Below are 18,905 nucleotides of genomic sequence, written 5' to 3'. Positions count from 1 at the left end.
AGAGAGAGAGAGAGAGATCAAACACATAGCTACCGGTACATACCCTCAGCCCCAAGGGAGAACTACTCCCTCCTCGTCATGGAGAGCACCGGGATGATGAAGATGGCCACCGGAGAGGGATTGCCCCCTCCGGCAGGGTGCCGGAACGGGTCTAGATTGGCTTTCGGTGGCTACGGAGGCTTCTGGCGGCGGAACTCCCGATCTATTGTGCTCCCGGGTGTTTTTAGGGTATATGGAGATATATAGGCGGAAGAAGTACGTCAGGGTGGGCCACGAGGGGCTCACGAGGGTGGAGGGCGTGCCCAGGGGGGGTGGGCGCGCCCCTGCCTCGTGGCCTCCTCGCAGGTCCCCCGACGTGCACTCCAAGTCTTCTGGGCTTCTTTCCTTCCAAAAATGAGTTCCGTGAAGTTTCAGCTCAATTGGACTCCGTTTGATTTTCCTTTTCTTCGAAACCCTAAAACAGGGTAAAAACAGAAACTGGCACTGGGCTCTGGGTTAATAGGTTAGTCCCAAAAATGATATAAAAGTGTATAATAAAGCCCATAAACATTCAAAACAGTAGATAATATAGCATGGAGCAATAAAAAATCATAGATACGTTGAAGACGTATCAAGCACCTCTTCCCATTGCAAGATAAATAGATCAAGTTAGCCAAACAAAACCCAAATATCAGAGAAGAAATATGATGCTATAAGAGATCAAAGAAACTCAAATAACTTCATGGATATAAAAATATATGACTGATCATAAACTCAAAGTTCATCAGATCCCAACAAACACACCGCAAAAAGAGTTACATCATATGGATCTCCAAGAAACCATTGTATTGAGAATCAAGAGAGAGAGAGAGAGCGAGAGAGAGATGAATCCATCTAGCTACTAACTACGGACCCGAAGGTCTACAAAGAACTACTCACGCATCATCGGAGAGGCACCAATGGAGGTGGTGAACCCCATCCAAGATGGTGTCTAAATTGGATCTGGTGGTTCTGGACTCTGCGATGGCTGGATGAATATTTCATCGACCCCCCTAGGGTTTTGGGAATATTTGAGTATTTATAGAGCAAAGAGGCGGTCCGGGGGGGACCCGAGGTGGGTACAACCCACCAGGGCGCGCCTGGGCCTCCTGGCGCGCCCTGGTGGGTTGTCCCCTCCTCGGGACTCCCGTAGGTGCTACTAGGGCCCAACATGTTCCTTCTGGTCCATAAAATATCTCCGTAAAGTTTCATGGCATTTGGACTCCGTCTGATATTGATTTTCTATGATGTGAAAAACACAGAAAAAACAGGAACTGGCACTTGGCACTATGTCAATATGTTAGTACCAAAAAATGATATAAAATGACTATAAAATGATTATAAAACATCCAAGATTGATAATATAACAACATGGAACAATCAAAAATTATAGATACGTTGGAGACGTATCAGTAGGCACCCTTCCCCTTCGGCTGAAGCACCCTTTTTGCCACTCTGATGAGTGGCGCATCCGAACATAGGGAAGCTACGGGTGTCGGTGTCAAAATCGGCGGGCCGCGGGTAGGGGGTCCCGAGCTATGGATCTTGGATCGATGGGGAACAAGGGACTAGGGACACGATGTTTATCCAGGTTCGGGCCCTCTCTAAGAGGTAAAACCCTACATCCTTCTTGATTATATTGCTTGTGTATGTGAGGATTACAGAGTCGATCTACCACGAGATCAGATGAACTATACCCTAGACTAGTAGGATGATGGTTGTTCTCCTCTCTACAGACTAGACCATCTGGTTTATATAGACACCAGGGGTACTAGGGCTACACATGGTGGGTTACAAGGAAAGGATAAACATGCTGCTTCTTCTTATCTTGACTTGGAGGACACACCAAGGCACCAACAAGCCTCCTGTCCAGATACGGGGTCTCTACATAGCTCGGCCTCCTAGTATTGATAACACGGCCCAACAGTCCGACCTCATAGGGGATAGGCCGGCAGGCTGAAGACCTCCTAATCCAGGACTCCATCAATGGGGAAAGAGTATACCATTGGGGCTCATGGACCCCCGCCTCCACTTCACGGAAGTGGAGTAGGCACCCTTCCCCTCTAGTTTTTAGCACCCCCTTTGCCACTCCGATGAGCGGCGCAGCCGAACATAGGAAAGATATTGGGGAAGAATATACCTCCAGGGCTCGTCGAGCCCCGCCTCAGCTTCACGGAAGCAATGTAGGCACCCTTCCCCTCTAGCTGAAGCACCCCCTTTGTCACTCTGATGAGCGACGCAACCGACCATAGGGAAGATACGGGGGAAGGATATACTTCCGGGGCTCCAGGCAGTCCAATGAGCGGGTTGCTGGACACGGGGGAGACAAAGAGATCCGCCGTGGTCGGATGTGGACTAGTGTACCGATGTCATGCGAATGGAGCTTTGTGCGATCATACGTGCATATAGTTTTACCTTTTCAGTTAAAATATGTCGAAAATGTAAATGTTTTCTTCCTCTTTGTACAAAATCCGCCATGTTTGCATGAATTTCATTCGGTTGGTTCAAAAAGTTATTGAAAAGCAATGCGGCCAACATTGGATAGCGGACTCCGGCATCATGTCTGTGGACTGATTCCCCTGTCCACACAGATGTCGGAGCAAATTTATGGGTCAACGTTGGAGATGCACTAACGTGGCATTTTACATCTCTCATGTTACTTTTTGTGACAATTCTGCTCCTGCGGTAAAACCTACAAACTACTTACCGTCCTTCGGAGCCGATGGTGGCCGGTAAACAAGAGCACATTGACACGTCCCCTAAGCCCTGGCTAGGGTTATTTTCCTCCCAGGCGATCGTGATCATTCCTGGGAGTTCCATCGTGTTTTGATTGCTCTGGCGTTCTCCATCCCCACGTCCCCATCGGGTAACACCGTTCCTCCTTTCCCTAACCCTAGCCCCATGGCATCACATCCTGACGAACAGTCTCCTACAAGTGTCGGAACTAGGGTTGATGTCGCAAATGATCTTGGGGATTTCTTCGACCAGCTTGATCTGGATGGAGAGGAGTTTGATGATCTGGAAGTTGATGCTGATGATACGGTTCTGAACGAGAGTGTGCGTTGGCTGGCACTAGCGAGGGTTCATACCGACAAGAATTTCAATCAGACCGCCTTCTTCAAAGATATGCGTGCGGCATGGAACCCTGCAGAGAAGGTGCGCTTCCGGCCAGTTGGCCCGAACCTGTTTGTGGTGCAAGCATCGTGTCTTGGCGATTGGGAGCGTATCATGGAGAGAGGGCCATGGATTTTCAGGAACTGGGCAGTGCTCCTTACTCCCTATGATGATTTTATGAAAGCTGATGAAATTGAGATAGTTTACATGCCTATATGGCTCCAAATCCATAAACTCCCAGATGGCTACTGCAAGAAGGAGATAGTGGAAAAGTTGATAAAGAATGCAGGCAAGGTACTGGAGTTAAGGCTCAACGGAAATTCCCGTGGTGATTACATGCAAGTGTGTGTTTGACATGATGCCAAAGTACCATTGACAAAGTTTGTGAGTATAATTCATGGTAAGGAACGGCATGTTTTCACTGTTCGATATGAGAAATTGGCATGTTTTTGTAAATTTTGTGGACGTGTTGGGCATGAGTATAAAGAGTGTGGCAATGGAGTACACCCGCCTAAAGATCCCAAGTTTGGCGATTGGCTCTATGCCGATCCAGCACCTGGGAATCGTTTGAGTTTTGATGCTGGTTGCACTACATCGGCTGCGGCATTCACGCCGAGAAGGACGCAGAATGGACAGGAAGATGGGGATCTTGAGGACATGGATACAAGTCTTGCAAGCCAAAAGACATTGTTATGTCTAAACGTGAAAAGTTAGCTCGTACGAGGCTTGCTATTGATGCTGATCCGGAGGGTCTAGTGGTTGTTGTACAAATGTCAAAGCGTTCTGCGCCCACCCTGACGATCACATATGGTACTGTTGATGGGATGACTGATCCAACATCACCCACGGGTAGTCAGAATAGTAAGAAGGCAAAGGTTGTTGAGGATAGAGAAAATTCACACAGCATATTGGCGGGCTCCGATCCGGAGCACCGCCGGGATCAATGAATCAACTAGTATGGAACTACCGACATTTCGCGAAGTTGTGGCTCTTGTAAAAGCCAGTTCCCCAAAGTTTGTTTTTTTATCAGAAACTAGACAAACTTCTGCTAGTGTTGAGAGATTGAAGTGGAGAATAGGTCTTAAAGGTTTTTGTGGTGTTGACTGTGATGGCCGTGGAGGGGGCCTGGCTTTGTTTTGGGATGATACGCTCCAAGTGACAGTAATGGATGCATGTAAACGCTACATTGATATTAATGTGTTTGATCAAGGCTTGGACAAAATCATGGAGATGTACTTTTGTGTATGGAGAACCACGTGTAGAGAACCGTTATATCATGTGGAAGCACCTATCAAGACTCAAGGGCGGTTCAGATCTGCCTTGGGTGGTAAGTGGTGACTTTAATGAAGCTATATGGCAACATGAACATTTTCCAAGGTCCTTGAGAGGGGAAAGTAAGATGGAGGCGTCTCGGGATGTTCTTATTGATTGTGAATTGGTTGACTTAGGATTCTCTGGTGCACCCTTTACTTATGATAATGGCCACCATGGCCAAAGCAATGTTCGGGTACGGCTGGACCATGCATGCGGTGACGAGTCTTGGAAGGAGCTCTTCCCCTTTGCTTGGTTGCAACATCTTGTGTCGCCATGTCCGGATCATTGCCCACTTACGTTACATGTTGATGAGTCCGAGGAGCGGTGACGTAAGAGCTATTCATGGTATGAGATAATGTGGGAGCGAGACCCATGTATTCCGGCGATTATAACTAGTGCTTGGGAACGGTCTCGCTCGTCTGGAGACCTAGGAAACATTGTCGATTCTTTGAAATCGGTTATGTCAGATCTTCGGAAGTGGAGTAAATAACAATTTGACCATGTCGAAAAAGAAATTTTTGCATTACGGCAGGAACTAGATTCCCTTCAGCAAAAAAGTAGTGATCGCCTCCTCATTCTTCAAAAGATGGAGAGGCTTGATGAGCTTTTGTACAGGGAGGAGATGATGTGGTTGCAGAGAAGTAGGGTTATGTGGCTAAAAGAGGGCGATCGCAACACACAATATTTTCATAAGCAAGCCGTATGGCGCGCCCGTAAAAATATCATCAGACGGTTGCAAAAGGTCGATGGATCCTGATGCAACGTGCCATCTGAGATGAAGAGGATGACGCAATCGTATTTTCCGGATTTTTTTTACAAAGGATCCTACTTTGTCAGCTGACAGTGTGTTAGAACTTATTGTTCCAAAGGTGACGGCGGCTATAAATGATAGGTTGAATACTCCTTTCTCCGATGAAGAAATATCTGATGCATTGTTTTAAATTGGACCTTTTTATTTCCGAACTCGTTGCTAAGGATTATGACTCTGTGATCTTGGAATAAAATACCCTATTTCCTTCGAGAAAAAAGCGCATCGACGCTGCATCCGCTTCATTGGCGGTGGAGCTCGCCGGATACGAGGGAGAAGGCTCACTAGAAGACAGCACGGAACTTACCCATCCCCCTGGTACACGAACGCGAGCAAACACGGCGGCACGAGCCCGGCAGAGGCGCCGACACCAATCCGGCAACCGCGGAGGGCCCGGCCCATTTCCACTCCTGGAGAAACAACACGGACGTCCACGTGCCCGAGTCGGTTTCACCCCGGCCCTCCCTCCACTTTCAGTCAGAAACCCACGGGCGTCCATGTCAAAGGAAAAAAAAAACCACGGGTGGGACCGACGAGGATCGCCACCAGCCAGCGGGCACCCCACACGCCAGCGACAGGCGCTCGTGGCGCGCCTGTGGCCGTTGCCGTGCCGTCCTCCCCCGCCCCGCCTTGCACGGCGCGTCGCAGCCCCGCGGCACCCGAACCCCCACCCACCCACCCCATCACCGCCCGGGCCCGCCCCGTCCGGATCCGGACGTCAGTGGCACACCAGCGACCTCGAGCCAGGCGCGCGCGGGCCGGACCACTTGCCCGAGTCCACCCACCACAGACACGTCAGCGCCCGCGGGAACCGCTACGGCCACCCCGCCCCCGCCCACCGCGAGTCAACAGTGCCCCACCGCGCAGCGACACCCGCCGGGCGGAGCGCGACCGCACGTAGCAGCAGCGCAGGCCTCGCGCGGCGCCCCGCGCTGCGCAGGGGATCTTCGTGCGCGGGCGGGCGGGGGGAAATGCCCGAAATGCCCCTGCCTCTTTCCTCTCTCTCTCCCCCAGCATCCGCTCTCCTCTTTCTCTTCCTTCCTCATCTCCGTCTCTCCGTGCCGTGCTCCATATAACCATCTCTCTCCTCCAAATCCGCCCCCAAATCGCCATTTCCTTCTCTCTCTCTCTCTCCCCCCTTCGCCACCGTCGCCACCGCCCCGCCGCAGATCGAGACCGGCCCGCCCGCTCCCGGACCGGACGCCCCCGAATCCCCGAATTCCCGATCAAATCTCCCCGCGGCCGGAGCCGATTCCGATCGAATTCGAGCCCCGATCCGCGGGCCCCGGGCAGGCGCTGCGTCGGAATCGGCCGAATTCGGGTGATCCGGAGGCGCATGGAGGGAGGCCCCGCGGATCCGAGCTAGGGTTACCGCCGGCGCCTGCGGCAGCGGTGATCTGGTGATGGTGCAGCGCGGCGCCGGGAGGACTCGGCCAGGAGGGATCGGCGGCTGGGAAGATGCGCGGCTATGCATGGGCGGCGCCAAGGCTGCGGTGAGGGGTGCGGCGACCGGCGTCCTTTCGTCCGGCACATGTGGCCGGCAACTCGCGTAGAGGCAGCTCCACCACCGGCAAAGGGACCAGCCTCCCCTCCTCCTCCTCCTCCCCGCTCGTCTCTTCCACCGCTCCGGACGACCTCTTATCCACCCGCACCGACGACTCCCCCGGCGGCACCCCACAAGCAGGAGGCCGCCGATTCACCCCGTCCGCCCTCAGCAGACTCCTTCCTAAAGGTGCCTCATACTTTGGTGGATATACCACTTTGGGATTTGCTAAGCTCAGCCAGATTTTAGACCAAATTCAGTTTGCTGCTCAAGTCATCATCCGATGGCCATCATTTCTGCTTCGAAAACTTAATCTATGGAAAGTAACTAGAATTTGTTGCCTGGTTGAGAGGTTACCGTAGTCTCGCGTTGCTGTGAAGCTCCTTGATGAGTTTACATATACATCATCTGTGCCGGGCTGGTTGTGCGCTTGGTTTGGTAATGGCCAGGCTATCTTCTAAATGGTGCAATGAGGGTTGTTTTGTATGGTTGGATTTTGGTACCTCATTGTGAGAATTCTGGCACTCCACATGTAAAAGCGTGTCAAAGATGTCGCCTTGTTACTTGCATGATAAGAATTGTTCGGAGTGTATCGTTGGCGTATTGGATAGTGAAGCTATACCATTTGAAGGTGTTTACGGGTGCAAGTCGTGTCGTGTTCACGACTTTCATTAAGATAACGTATTTTGCCAACTGTTTCTATATGCTGGTTGCTTTTTTTTGTTTGCTAATCTAATACAAGGTGGCAATAAGGAATTATCTTCCATTTAAACAAGGAAAATAGGAGAAATGAAGAAAACAAACCTCAGACTTGGTTGTGAGCATTGTACATTGCCTAAAATTCATCATGGAAATTTCAGTTTTTGTGCTCTACGGTTAGGTATCATCCATTTCTGGAAGCCATTGCAATTTGATTATGAATGTTTTATTACATGCTTGACGTGCATTAATTTGTTGAGTCAGAGTATCTCCTTATAAGAACATATTTGGCATTAATATTTCTGGAACGTTTTTTTCCGCCTTTGGCAGCTTAAGGAAATATATGTTGTTACACTAATGTTTGCTACCTTTGCAACCCGACACGTTTAGATAATCAACTACTTATTTAGTACTCCCTCCGTCCCATAATGTAAGACGTTTTTTGACACTACATTAGAGTCGAAAAACGTCTTACATTATGGGACAGAGGGAGTACTTTTTAGCTGCTTGGCTGCTGCATGGAGAGTTAATTTTTTCTTTCTATTTTTGGTTCAGTTATGCTTAACTGTGCTTCTTGCTTTGACGTGTTCTCCGAGCATTACACTTTCTCCTTCAGCGTTATCCTCGTGACATGAAGATGTTTATGTTTCTTGACAATTAACAAAAGTACAAATTTGCTTTACAGGACGGGCGTGAATTTCGAGTTGGAGATTGTGCACTTTTTCAGGCTGTTGATGTTCCTCCTTTCATTGGGTTGATACGCTGGATTGAGAAAAAAGAAGAAGGCTTTCCCAAGTTACGTGTAAGTTGGCTCTATAGATCTGCTGACGTCAAACTTAACAAGGCAATACAGCTCATCGCTGCACCAAACGAGATCTTCTATTCATTCCACCAGGACGAGACATCTGCCGTCTCTCTACTACATCCTTGCAAAGTTGCCTTTTTACGCAAAGGTGTTGAGCTGCCAGCCGGAATTTCTTCATTTGTGTGTCGGCGTGTATATGATATTGACAACAAGTGTTTATGGTGGCTTACCGACAAAGACTATATTAATGTAAGTGCTATAGTTACCTTCCTCTTTTTTCTGTGTTGTATATTCTGTGGCTTATGTGTGCGTCTTACAATCAGGAACGGCAGGAAGAAGTAAATCGACTTCTGCATAGAACAAGGTTAGAAATGCATGCTGCAGTACAGTCAGGTGGACGCTCACCGAAGCGGCTAAATAGTCCGTCATCTGCCCAGCAGAAGTCCGGTTTGGATGATGGACAAAATTGTATTTTATCTAAAGGAAAGAAGAGGGAGAGAGTTGAGCAAGGAATTGATCCAGCTACGCGAGACCGTGATCGTCCCCTTAAGGTCGAAGAAGGTGAACTGGGGAACTTAAAGGCAGAAAATATGAAGCATGCATTTGCAAAATTTATCGCGAAGTTCACAGACAAAGGTGGGCTTCCTCACGCTGAAGCAGTCGAGAAGCTAGTCCAGTTCATGCAAGTTGATCGAACTGAACGGAAGATAGACCTTGGTGGTCGAGTAGCGCTTGCACATATTATTTCAGCTACAGAAAGTCCTGATTGCCTCGGGAGATTTGTGCAGCTAAGGGGCCTTCCTATTTTGAATGAGTGGCTTCAGGAAACTCACAAGGGGAAGTCTGGTGAAGGGGGTAGTCCTAAAGAAACTGATAAGCGTGTTGAAGAATTTCTCATGGCCCTGCTTCGTGCTCTCTCAAGATTGCCTATCAATTTGAATGCCTTGCAGAGTTGCAGTATCGGGAAATCCGTCAATCATCTGCGTAGCCATAAAAGTGCTGAGATACAGAAGAGGGCGAAGTGTCTTGTTGAAAACTGGAAAAAGCGTGTTGATGCTGAAATGAAGTCAAATGAAGCAAAACCTTTAGTATCTGGTCAAGCTGTTTCCTGGTCAGGGAAAGGGGGCGCTGCAGAAGTTTCTAATGGTGGAAACAGACGAAGCGCCTCAAGTGAGGCCAGTCCGAAAAACCCAGTATCTCGGACGGCTAAACCTGGTGCATCTGATGCTGTTACAAAGTCGAATCTGCTCACTTCTGGCTCTTCAAAGTTGCAACACATGCAGCCCGCAAATGTTGCAACCAACTCAAAGGATCCACCCAGCAAATCGGCTGGTGGTTCTGAGTTGCCAACAGTGAAAGAGGAGAAAAGCAGCAGTTCAAGTCAATCACTGAACAACAGTCACTCATGCTCCAGTGATCATGCAAGAACATTTGGTTCTCCTTGGAAGGAGGATGCGAGAAGTTCTACTGCTGCTTCTGGCAATGCTAATAAAACATCCGGGAGCTCTTCACGCGTCCATCGAAGGGCAAACAGTGTCCGTCTTGGTTCTGGGATACAAAAAGAAGCTACTGCGGGAAGATCTACCTCACTCGATCGTTCGTTGTTCCAGGAAAAATCATCACAATCTGGAATGGCGTCTGAAAAAGGAGGCGACACACCCTCTGATAATAACAGTAATGGCCATAGGTTGATTGTCCGCTTTCCAAATCCTAGCCGTAGTCCTGCTAGAAGTGTGAGCGGAGGCTCATTTGAGGACCCGTCTGTCACTGGGAGTAGATCTTCATCTCCTGTAGATAAGCATGAACAGAATGGTCGGCGGGTGAAAATGAAGATTGAAAATTCTCGACCTGAGTTAGCTTCTGATGCAAATGCTGAGTCTTGGCATAGCAATGAGATAAAAGGGGTTGCAGGGTCTGATGAAGGTGATAAATCAGCATTCCCTACATTGGAGAGCAACAGGAATACTGAAGAAGCTGTTAAGGAGGCATGTGCATCACGGCCTGCAAGTTCGTCGCAAGTGAATGAGAAAGGAATCTGTTCAAGTGAAACCAAGGGGAACTCATTCAACCCTATGAATGCTTTAATTGAAATAAAATACTCTGAAGCTGGTCCTCCTCTGCAAGCTGGAGATGATACCGCAATGAACCTTCTTGCCAGTGTCGCTGGGGAAATATCTAAATCCGACTTAATTTCTCCGTCAGCTTCACCGAGAAATTCATCTGCAAATGAAGTGGGCTGTGAAGGTGACAGCATTGAGAAGTTGAAAGTAGAATGTGACATAGCCCCTTCTCAGCTTCAAGGTTCCTCAGATGTTCAGAAAGTCATTTTGGTGAAGCAAGAGAAAGCTGATCCTTGTTTGATTGCCAAGGAGGAACGTAACCAGAGGGCTCACTTATCATTGCACGACAACAAAACCACAACATCTACTGGGCTGTCACCTCAAAATGGTACAGACTGTAATGCCGTCGAATCTTCAGCGAAGACTGAAAACCAAGCGGAGGGTTGCGCAAACAAGTGTCTTCCTGTACCTGGGGCTGATTCACAAGGTGATGATGATAAATACTTTACTTTACCTTTCTGTTTTTATCGACATTTTTATGAAATCTAATATGCATTCATCTGCAGGTCAAGATCGTAATGCATGTTCCAGCCGTGGGCCAGTTGAAGATGGTCGCATAAGCAGCCCTGATGTCGTTGGCACTGCTTTAGGTGGTCAATGCAATTCAGCTGTTTCTAATCGCACGTCAGAATTGCTTCCTCCTGAGGAGTTGCAATTGTCTGCCCCTGATAAACAGCTCCATGCCTTGTTAAAGCAAACTGATAAAAAGCCGCTTGGGGTTGTACGAGATCAGTTGGAAGCCATGGATACACGCGATGGTAGTAAATTGGATTTGAAGTCTTCAGTGTGTCCACTGGCTCTTGGTCCCAAAAAGGCTGAAGTCTTGGGTGTTAACACAGTGCTGAAAGAGGACGAAAAGGAACAGCCTTCTTCCACTTCAGCTGATGTTAACAAGCTAGTTGCATTCCCAGCTGATGTGCCGAATGGGATTAAAGAATCAAAGGATAGTTCCAGTGAATCCAGTAGTCAGGTAAAACCTCAAGCTATCATATCTCAGGATTTTGAGCATGATGCAAGTCAGAGTCCAAAGAAACTGAGCGATGATGTCGGTGCAAAAGAGGATCTTGTCTCATCAGGTGAGGGTTCTTCTATAGCTGCCCAGGCCAAACCAAATGTTACTGGTAAGCTTGATTTTGATTTGAATGAACTTGGGGATGAAGGGAATCACTCTGAGCCAGTTACCTCTCCTGTTATATGTACTTCTGGGATTCATGTACCTGGTCTTTCTCCATTCGTATCACCTGTTTTAAGTGGTTTGCCTGCCCCAATAACAGTAGCAGCTCCAGCTAAAGGACCTTTTGTTCCTCCTGAGAATCTACTAAGAGTGAAGCCTGAGGCTGGGTGGAAAGGCTCAGCAGCTACAAGTGCATTTCGTCCTGCAGAACCACGCAAGGTTGTGGGGGCATCTCTGACTGCACCTGATATTGTAGGAACTGATGCTGCTGGGAAGCGGTCTCGCCCCGCGTTTGACATTGATCTAAATGTAGCAGATGACCAGATTCTTGAGGATGATATCTCTCAGAGTTCTGCTCAGACAGTTGGATCTGAATCTGGCAACAGTAGAAGTCGCGATGGTCCCGTGCGAAGCGCTGGCATTGAACTTGACTTGAATAGGGCTGATGAAGTTGCTGAGAATAACCAGTTTATCTCAAACTCTTCCAACAGAGTTGAAGTCACATTGTTGCCAGCAAGATCTTTGCCAGGAGGTTTACCGAGTACTAGTATGAATGGCTCAAAGAACTTCTTTGATCTCAATAATGGACCAAGCCTTGATGAAGCTAGTACAGAGCCTGCACAAAGGAGTCTATCATCTAAAGGTGCTAGCAGCATACCGTTCCTGCCTCAAGTTGCTGGTCTTCGAATGAACAGCACCGAAATCAATAACATGTCACCATGGTTTGCTTCTGCCAACCCATATGCTCCTGTAGCTATGCAATCGTTTTTGCCTGCTAGAGGAGAACAGCCTTATCCAATTGAAACAGCATCTGGAACCCAGAGGATGATTGCGTCTGCTGCAGACAGCAGCCAATTTGGAAGTGATTCAGGCAGGGCTCCAGTTGTTTCCACACCACCAACCATGGTGTTTCACCCTCCTCCTGCATATCAATATGCAGGATTTCCTTTCACCCCCAGTGTTCACCTTCAGACAGCAGGTTTTCCAATTGGATCGACGTCATATGCCAATTCTGCACCTGCCGGAGTTTCATACTTTCCAACCATTGCCCCGTCACTTGTTGGGTCAACGGGTGCATTACCTGCACAACATGTGAGGCAATATGCAATAAACCGTCCTGAAGGTAGCAGTAGTGATGGTCTGGACGGTAATTGGAAATGGAAAAGACCAGGAGGGTTTGATCTTAATTCTGGTCCCGCGAGTATAGATTTAGAAGGGAAGGATGAAAGAATACTTTCATCGGTTAGACAAAATTTGATGACGCCACAGCAGGCCTTTGTGGAGGAGCAAACGAGAATGTACCAATTGCCTGGTGTAGGAATAAAGAGGAAGGAACCCGAGGGCAGTTGGGATCCCGACAGATCATCATACAAGCAATTGTCATGGCAGTAAGAACTTTGGCGAGACCTCGCATCGACTTCTTTTGTCTGGTGAGCTTGTTTGTACCTAGAAAATCCAACTTCAAAAACCCTGTTATCTTGTTTGGTTAATTAACCAGTGGGTGTGTGCTTTTATGTTTGCAGAGGCAACTGCATGTGGAAGTGAGGCGTTGTATTGCACCTGCGTGACCCTGCTGCTGCTGGGCTGGGATATACAACTCACACATGGATTCATGTCTGTGACGACATGGGATTGTGGGAGGAATGAAACATGGCTGTAATTGCTGTAAATGTTAACCATATTCATACTTTCCTGGAACCAGTTTTCCTCAGCTTGAGCAGTTGCTTTGCTAGAGTTTTGTATCTGCCAGGCTTGCTTCTGTTTTTGCCAGGAGGGTATGGGTTTGGAGATGGAACGGTAATGCTCCTTGGCATCTTCAAACACCTCAAGCCGCTGTAATTAGCCCCGGTGGTTCTTCTCTTCCTTTTCTTTTTCTAAGTTTCTTATGATAAACAACTGTCTTTGACATTGCTGGGCACATCTGCAGCTTTAACATATGGTTTAGCCGTGACATGTATCCTGCCCTGTGGGGAAGTGTTGCATCAGTAGATCAGGAACTAATAATCTGCTGTGGCTGACCCTGTCATTTCGGTGTATTGGTTTCTTTTCTGTGTGGCGCAAATACTCTATTTTGCCGTGACTTGTTTCTCCATTGCAGGTGGAGGTTGTTGCGCTGTGGCGTTTGCAGATGCACCTTCTTGCTCAGTTTGTTGTAAATTTGGGCAATCTACTTGGTTGGTGTCATCTGTTGCATCAGTAATTTTTGACCTCTGCGTCGGTCGTAGGCATTGCTGATGCTGATGGACGATGGTGACTGTTTTGCTGATGCTGATCTCCATGAGTAAACCGTTTGTATTCTGCTACTACTACTTGTCATACCTCGACATCTCTACAGCCTGACATGACACCCCCAGGAAAAGACCCGGCGATGGAAGCAAGTGAAGATGAGGCAGAACAGGGGGTCTGTTGACGCGTGTGGGTTCACGGGCAGACACCCACGCAAGAGAGGCGTGACGCGACGCGGCTGCACTCCCCCACGGGAGGACAGGACAGGATGCCCCTTTAACCACGGAAACCACTGCCACCACGGCGAGGTGGTGAGGTGGGGGAAAAAGCAGCAGCGGAGGGGGAAAAGGATGGAAGGCGACAGGCACGGGGAGGGAGAGACGGTCGCGGTCAGTGGGGTGGCCCGTGACGCGACGCTGCCCCGTCCCTGTCCGCTGCCTCGCTTTCTTTCCCTTCCCTGCCCTGCCATGCCTTCCTTCCTTCCTTGCCCAGCGCGCCTCTCTTTCCGCGTCCGGGCATAGCATTTCCCGTCCCCGTCGCACCACGTAGGCGCGTCCAGTCTCCCGTCGCTTTCCTCAGCTGCCTGTCTTGTTAGACTCGGGCTCCATCCATCCATCCATCCATCGCCCCTTTCACCCCCTCTCCTCGGTCCTTTCCTCAATATTAATACGCGTCCCTCTCGACAGCGGCAGGTGAAAGCTACCCCCAGTTACGAGCAGGGCAGCTCGCAGACGTACGTCGACCCTGTTCCCGTCAACATCATCCGCCCTCCCCATTTTCCCCGTGGGAGCTAATTGGTTCCATGATTTTTCATTTCATGTTTCCTTTACATAGAATTGGTCAATCCACGTTCCGCCGGTCACTGTTGCGACTTGCAACCGTCATGTCTGCAGGAGCGAGGCGAGTAAGTACGTAAATGCCTAGGGATTCACGACGTACTTTGCCAATCAAACTCAAACCGGGGCGTTCTCATGAATTTAACAGGGCAGCTGGCCAAGTTGGTTGTTCGGTGGTTCACCAAGTGGTAATAAACCTAGCAAACCTAGTACTCCAGTAGCCACACGCGAGGCATATAAATTATACATGCATGCACGGCCGGAATTATGCTCCGTGCGCGTCGTCTACCTCCCTCGGGCGTAAGCATAAGCACAAAGCCGTGTCTTGTGGCGGAGGGTGGAGCCGGGCCCTCACCTCGCACCTTCGCCCCCAAGTTTAGAAAGTCGGGGTTTGTTTTCCTGGGCAAACGGTTGGTGGGTGGGCGGGTGAGGGAAAATCACAATTGCACCACTTCACCACACCGGTGTGATGCGGACGCCTGCTGACAAATTAAACCGCCAAAGGTGAGCCAGATTATTAGACTAGCGCCCATCAATCACGTCCGCGGCCTGCCGTAAAGAAGTCGTCTCCAACCCACGCAACACGAGAGAGGTTTGCTTGCTAGAAGCCGCAGAAGATCACGCGCGGGGACCACCGGGCGGCACCCACCGGCCGGAGGTGAGGGATGCGAACGCACGCCTGGACGGGGCCACAGCACACAGCGTGCGTACGTGCCTGTGTGTGCCACCATGCAACAGATCGAGCTGCGAGATCTATCTGGTACTGGGACGATGACCCACCACATGGCCAGGCCAGGGCGCAGCGAGATCGGGGATCTATCCATCTTACCACCCTAGTGCGGGAATAATAATGTTGGTCCTCCATCCGACGGACGCGTAAGTTTCGTAAAGAGGGGAACGGAAAGGAGGGGTGCTGCTGGAGGGAGACACGCTGAAAAGCAGAGGACGCCAACTTGCCACCGTTCCTAGGATCGGGGCCCCCCTTGGCCCATGCCCGCCATGACGGCCATCCACCCTGCTTTAGGAACAGTAGTTCCTCAAAAAAAATAAAATGCAAAAGGAACAGTGCTTGCCGCCGCCGGCTTTGCACTGCTGCATTAGGATTAGCTCATCCTCAACTACGGCAGGCACAGGGGCCCTGAAGCATCCGAAGGTTATTGAACCGCGAGACGGCCGAGGTTTCCCTCACGGGCTCACGGCTGATTTCGTCGACGAAGGAGCGTGGATTGGATGGACGTGCATGGTTGGGTCAGAATGACTTGCCTCGTTCGAAATAACATCTGTCGTATAACTGAAAGTCACTTTAGCTACATGCAAGTCACCTGAAAATTAATTTTGGGTCAGTCGATTTTTGCACCGTTGATTTCAGCTTTAAGATTCGCAAATCTTTTCTTTTTCTGTGTTGATGTGGATGTTGTTTTGGGCTGTTTTTCGTTTTAACTGACCCCGTTGTTGGGGGAAGAGGGTCTCCAGTTTGAACACGTATGACTCGGGTCTTATAGGATTATTTTCCATTGTCGGGTCAATCAATTCCTTAACGGCCTCGGAAGCCCGTTTCAACGCAACATAGCCATCTTCTTTCTCCTTTGTTTTTTTCTATTTTTTCCTTTTTATGTGTTTTGCATCTGTTTTTTCTTTTGTTTATTAGCTGGTTTTAATTTTCACGAGTATTCTTGGGATGTTGGGTGAGTCTGAATATAATATGTGTCAAAATTTCACTACTATATAATTATTATTGTTCTTTGCATACTATATAAAAGTGTAATTTTGATGCAAAGTTGTGTGCAAGTTTTTTATTTTTTATTTTAGTGTTCTTTATTCTTAAAGGGAAATACCAACACCACCAATTTATGATTTCTTAGAAAACTTCATTATTTTGACAATGTTTTAGTTTTTATTTAATTTTTATTATGCTAAGGGTAATACCAATGCCACTAATTCATTCCTTCTTAGGTTTTTATTTTTTGCAAAACTTCCACATTTATATGCTTATTCTAGCATATTTTTAAAACCAGGAATTTTTATGTATATTTGGTGCAATTTTTGTCACATTTTCTTTTAGATTTTTCCCATTTTCTTTCATCTTAAATGGTCATATCAATGCCACTAATTCACTCTTTCTTAGAAAAAATAATTATTTTGAGCTTATTTTTTATTCTTTTCACTTATTTCTTTTTAAAGGGTAATACCAGTGCCACTAATTCATTCCTTCTTAGGAAATGTAAATTTATTTATTTATTTTTTGTGTGTAAGTACTTACTAGTAGTAAATAATGTGTGGAAAGTATAGTAGAATGTGAAAAATACACTATTACATGTTTATTCTTTGCATATTTTACAAACCTTAGTGGAAAGTTGTGTGCAAGTTTTTTTTCATTTTATCTTCTTAAAGAGTTTCTTTTTTTAGAAAACTTCATTGTTTTGATTTTTTGATTTTCTTTGTTCTGAAAGGGTAATACTAATGCCACGAATTCATTCTTCCATAGAAAATTTCATTTTTGTTTTTTATTTTTATTTCATTTTTTATTTTTTTTTAGTTTTCATTTTCTTTTCTTTTGTAAGGGTAACAACAATGTCACCACTCACTAATCCATTACTTGTTAGAAAAGACATTTTTTGTGAAAATTTCACTATTACATGATTATTTTTGTATATGTAATAATCCATTACCGTGACTTGCATATTTCAGTTATGTTAAGCGCACACTGCAAAAATAGGAGAAAATCTTTGTAAGCCATGAAATTATAGTGCCATTCAAAGATGTGTCAAAGGAAGAAAGTTGCACGGTAGACATGCAAAGAATACAACATGTAATAAAAAATAATGATACTGAAAGATAAGGGTTTTTCTCCAGGTAGATTTTATGTGTTTGTATGCATATAGCGTAGCTAGATAAATTCTCCAAGAGCTTAAAGAATCTTGCTAGGCTTGCCCTAGCTAGCTATCGCAACACAACGATGCCTGGTCTCTGCTTGTGTGAAAGTTCTTCTGGTGCTTGCGTACCATGTATGTGTAAGAGGAACAAAGATACGTAGGTGCATCTACAACCGGGCATCCCAAACTCGCCTCATATGTCCAGGCGGGCCGCTCAGTCACTAACCGGTCATAATTTTTGGATGCAGACGGTCCCCTCAAACGAGCCTCAAACATACGGGCTGACCGGCACCCCTCATATCCAACCCAAATATGAGGTAGATATGGGGACGTCCGGTCACGCCCGGGCACGTCCGCCATGTAGGACTAACAATGGGGTCCCACGGGGACTCGCCTGAAAATTCGGTGCTCCGATAGACGCCTCCTCCATCGCCGCGGTGCGAACGCCGCATGGCGCCGCTTCGACCCTCCGCCCGAGGTCAAATCTGGCTATTTAAGCCGGCTGGCGTCTCCCAACCCTAGCCCATCCACCTCCTCCCTCTCTCCGCCATCACCCGAGCCCGTCCGCCTCCTCTCCCCCGCTCTCCCCTGCTCTCCCCGCTCTCCGGCATAGCCATGGTCAGGCGGCTGATCACCACGTACACTATGCTCACGCCCGAGCGCCGAAGGCAGATCGCGGAGGAGATCCAGAAAAGGCGTGCCGCCCGCATCACTGTGGGGCTGCCTTCAGACTTGCCGGGGTTGGAGGAGGAGGAAGGAGAGCCGCTACCGGAGCTGATGGAGGAGGCGGATCCGAAGGAGGACGAGGCGAAGCTTCCGGAGTAGGGCTTCAACATGGCGGAGGCGGAGGCGGAGTTCACCATCGCCCAAGCTGCGAAGATGGAAGAGCAGCAGGCCATCCTGAAGTCCATCGTGGATGAGGCCTACATGGAGGCCAACCGACAGTTCCTCCGACAGGAGCAGGCGGCGTCCGACGCGCTCTTCTCCGAGCTCAACACGGATATAGAGGAGGAGAAGGCCGGAGCGGAGCAGCCAGAGGCTCGGGAGCTGCAGCCGGCGATAACCCACAAGTATAGAGGATCACAACAGCTTTTGATTGTAGAGTATTCAACCCAGATTTATAGATTCGACACAAGGGGAGCCAAAGAATATTTGCAATTATTAGCAGTTGAGTTGTCAATTCAACCACACGTGGAGATTAATTATCTACAGCAAAGTGATTAGTAGCAAAGTAGTATGATAGTTTTGATAATAGTAGCAGCGGCAATAGTAACAATAGTAGTGGTAACTTAGCAAGAACAATATAAGAGAAATTCGTAGGCATTGGATCAATGATTTGTTGGATGATATTCATCATGTGACAGTTATAACCTAG

General features: G+C 48.1%; 1 protein-coding gene across 1 annotated transcript; it reads left to right on the top strand.

Annotated features, from left to right (window-relative positions):
- The first annotated feature begins 6,256 nt into the window (after positions 1–6,256).
- LOC125514624 lies at positions 6,257–13,546 on the top strand. Its single transcript, XM_048679961.1, has 5 exons — positions 6,257–6,986; positions 8,182–8,550; positions 8,625–10,848; positions 10,928–13,025; positions 13,119–13,546. The coding sequence occupies exons 1-4, from the start codon at positions 6,723–6,725 to the stop codon at positions 12,985–12,987; spliced, it is 4,917 nt and encodes a 1,638-aa protein (XP_048535918.1). The 5' UTR covers positions 6,257–6,722; the 3' UTR covers positions 12,988–13,025; positions 13,119–13,546.
- The last annotated feature ends 5,359 nt before the right edge of the window (positions 13,547–18,905 follow it).

Source organism: Triticum urartu, chromosome 6, assembly GCF_003073215.2.
Source record: "Triticum urartu cultivar G1812 chromosome 6, Tu2.1, whole genome shotgun sequence".
NCBI lineage: Eukaryota > Viridiplantae > Streptophyta > Magnoliopsida > Poales > Poaceae > Triticum > Triticum urartu.
This window is presented reverse-complemented; position numbering and strand designations above follow the sequence as displayed.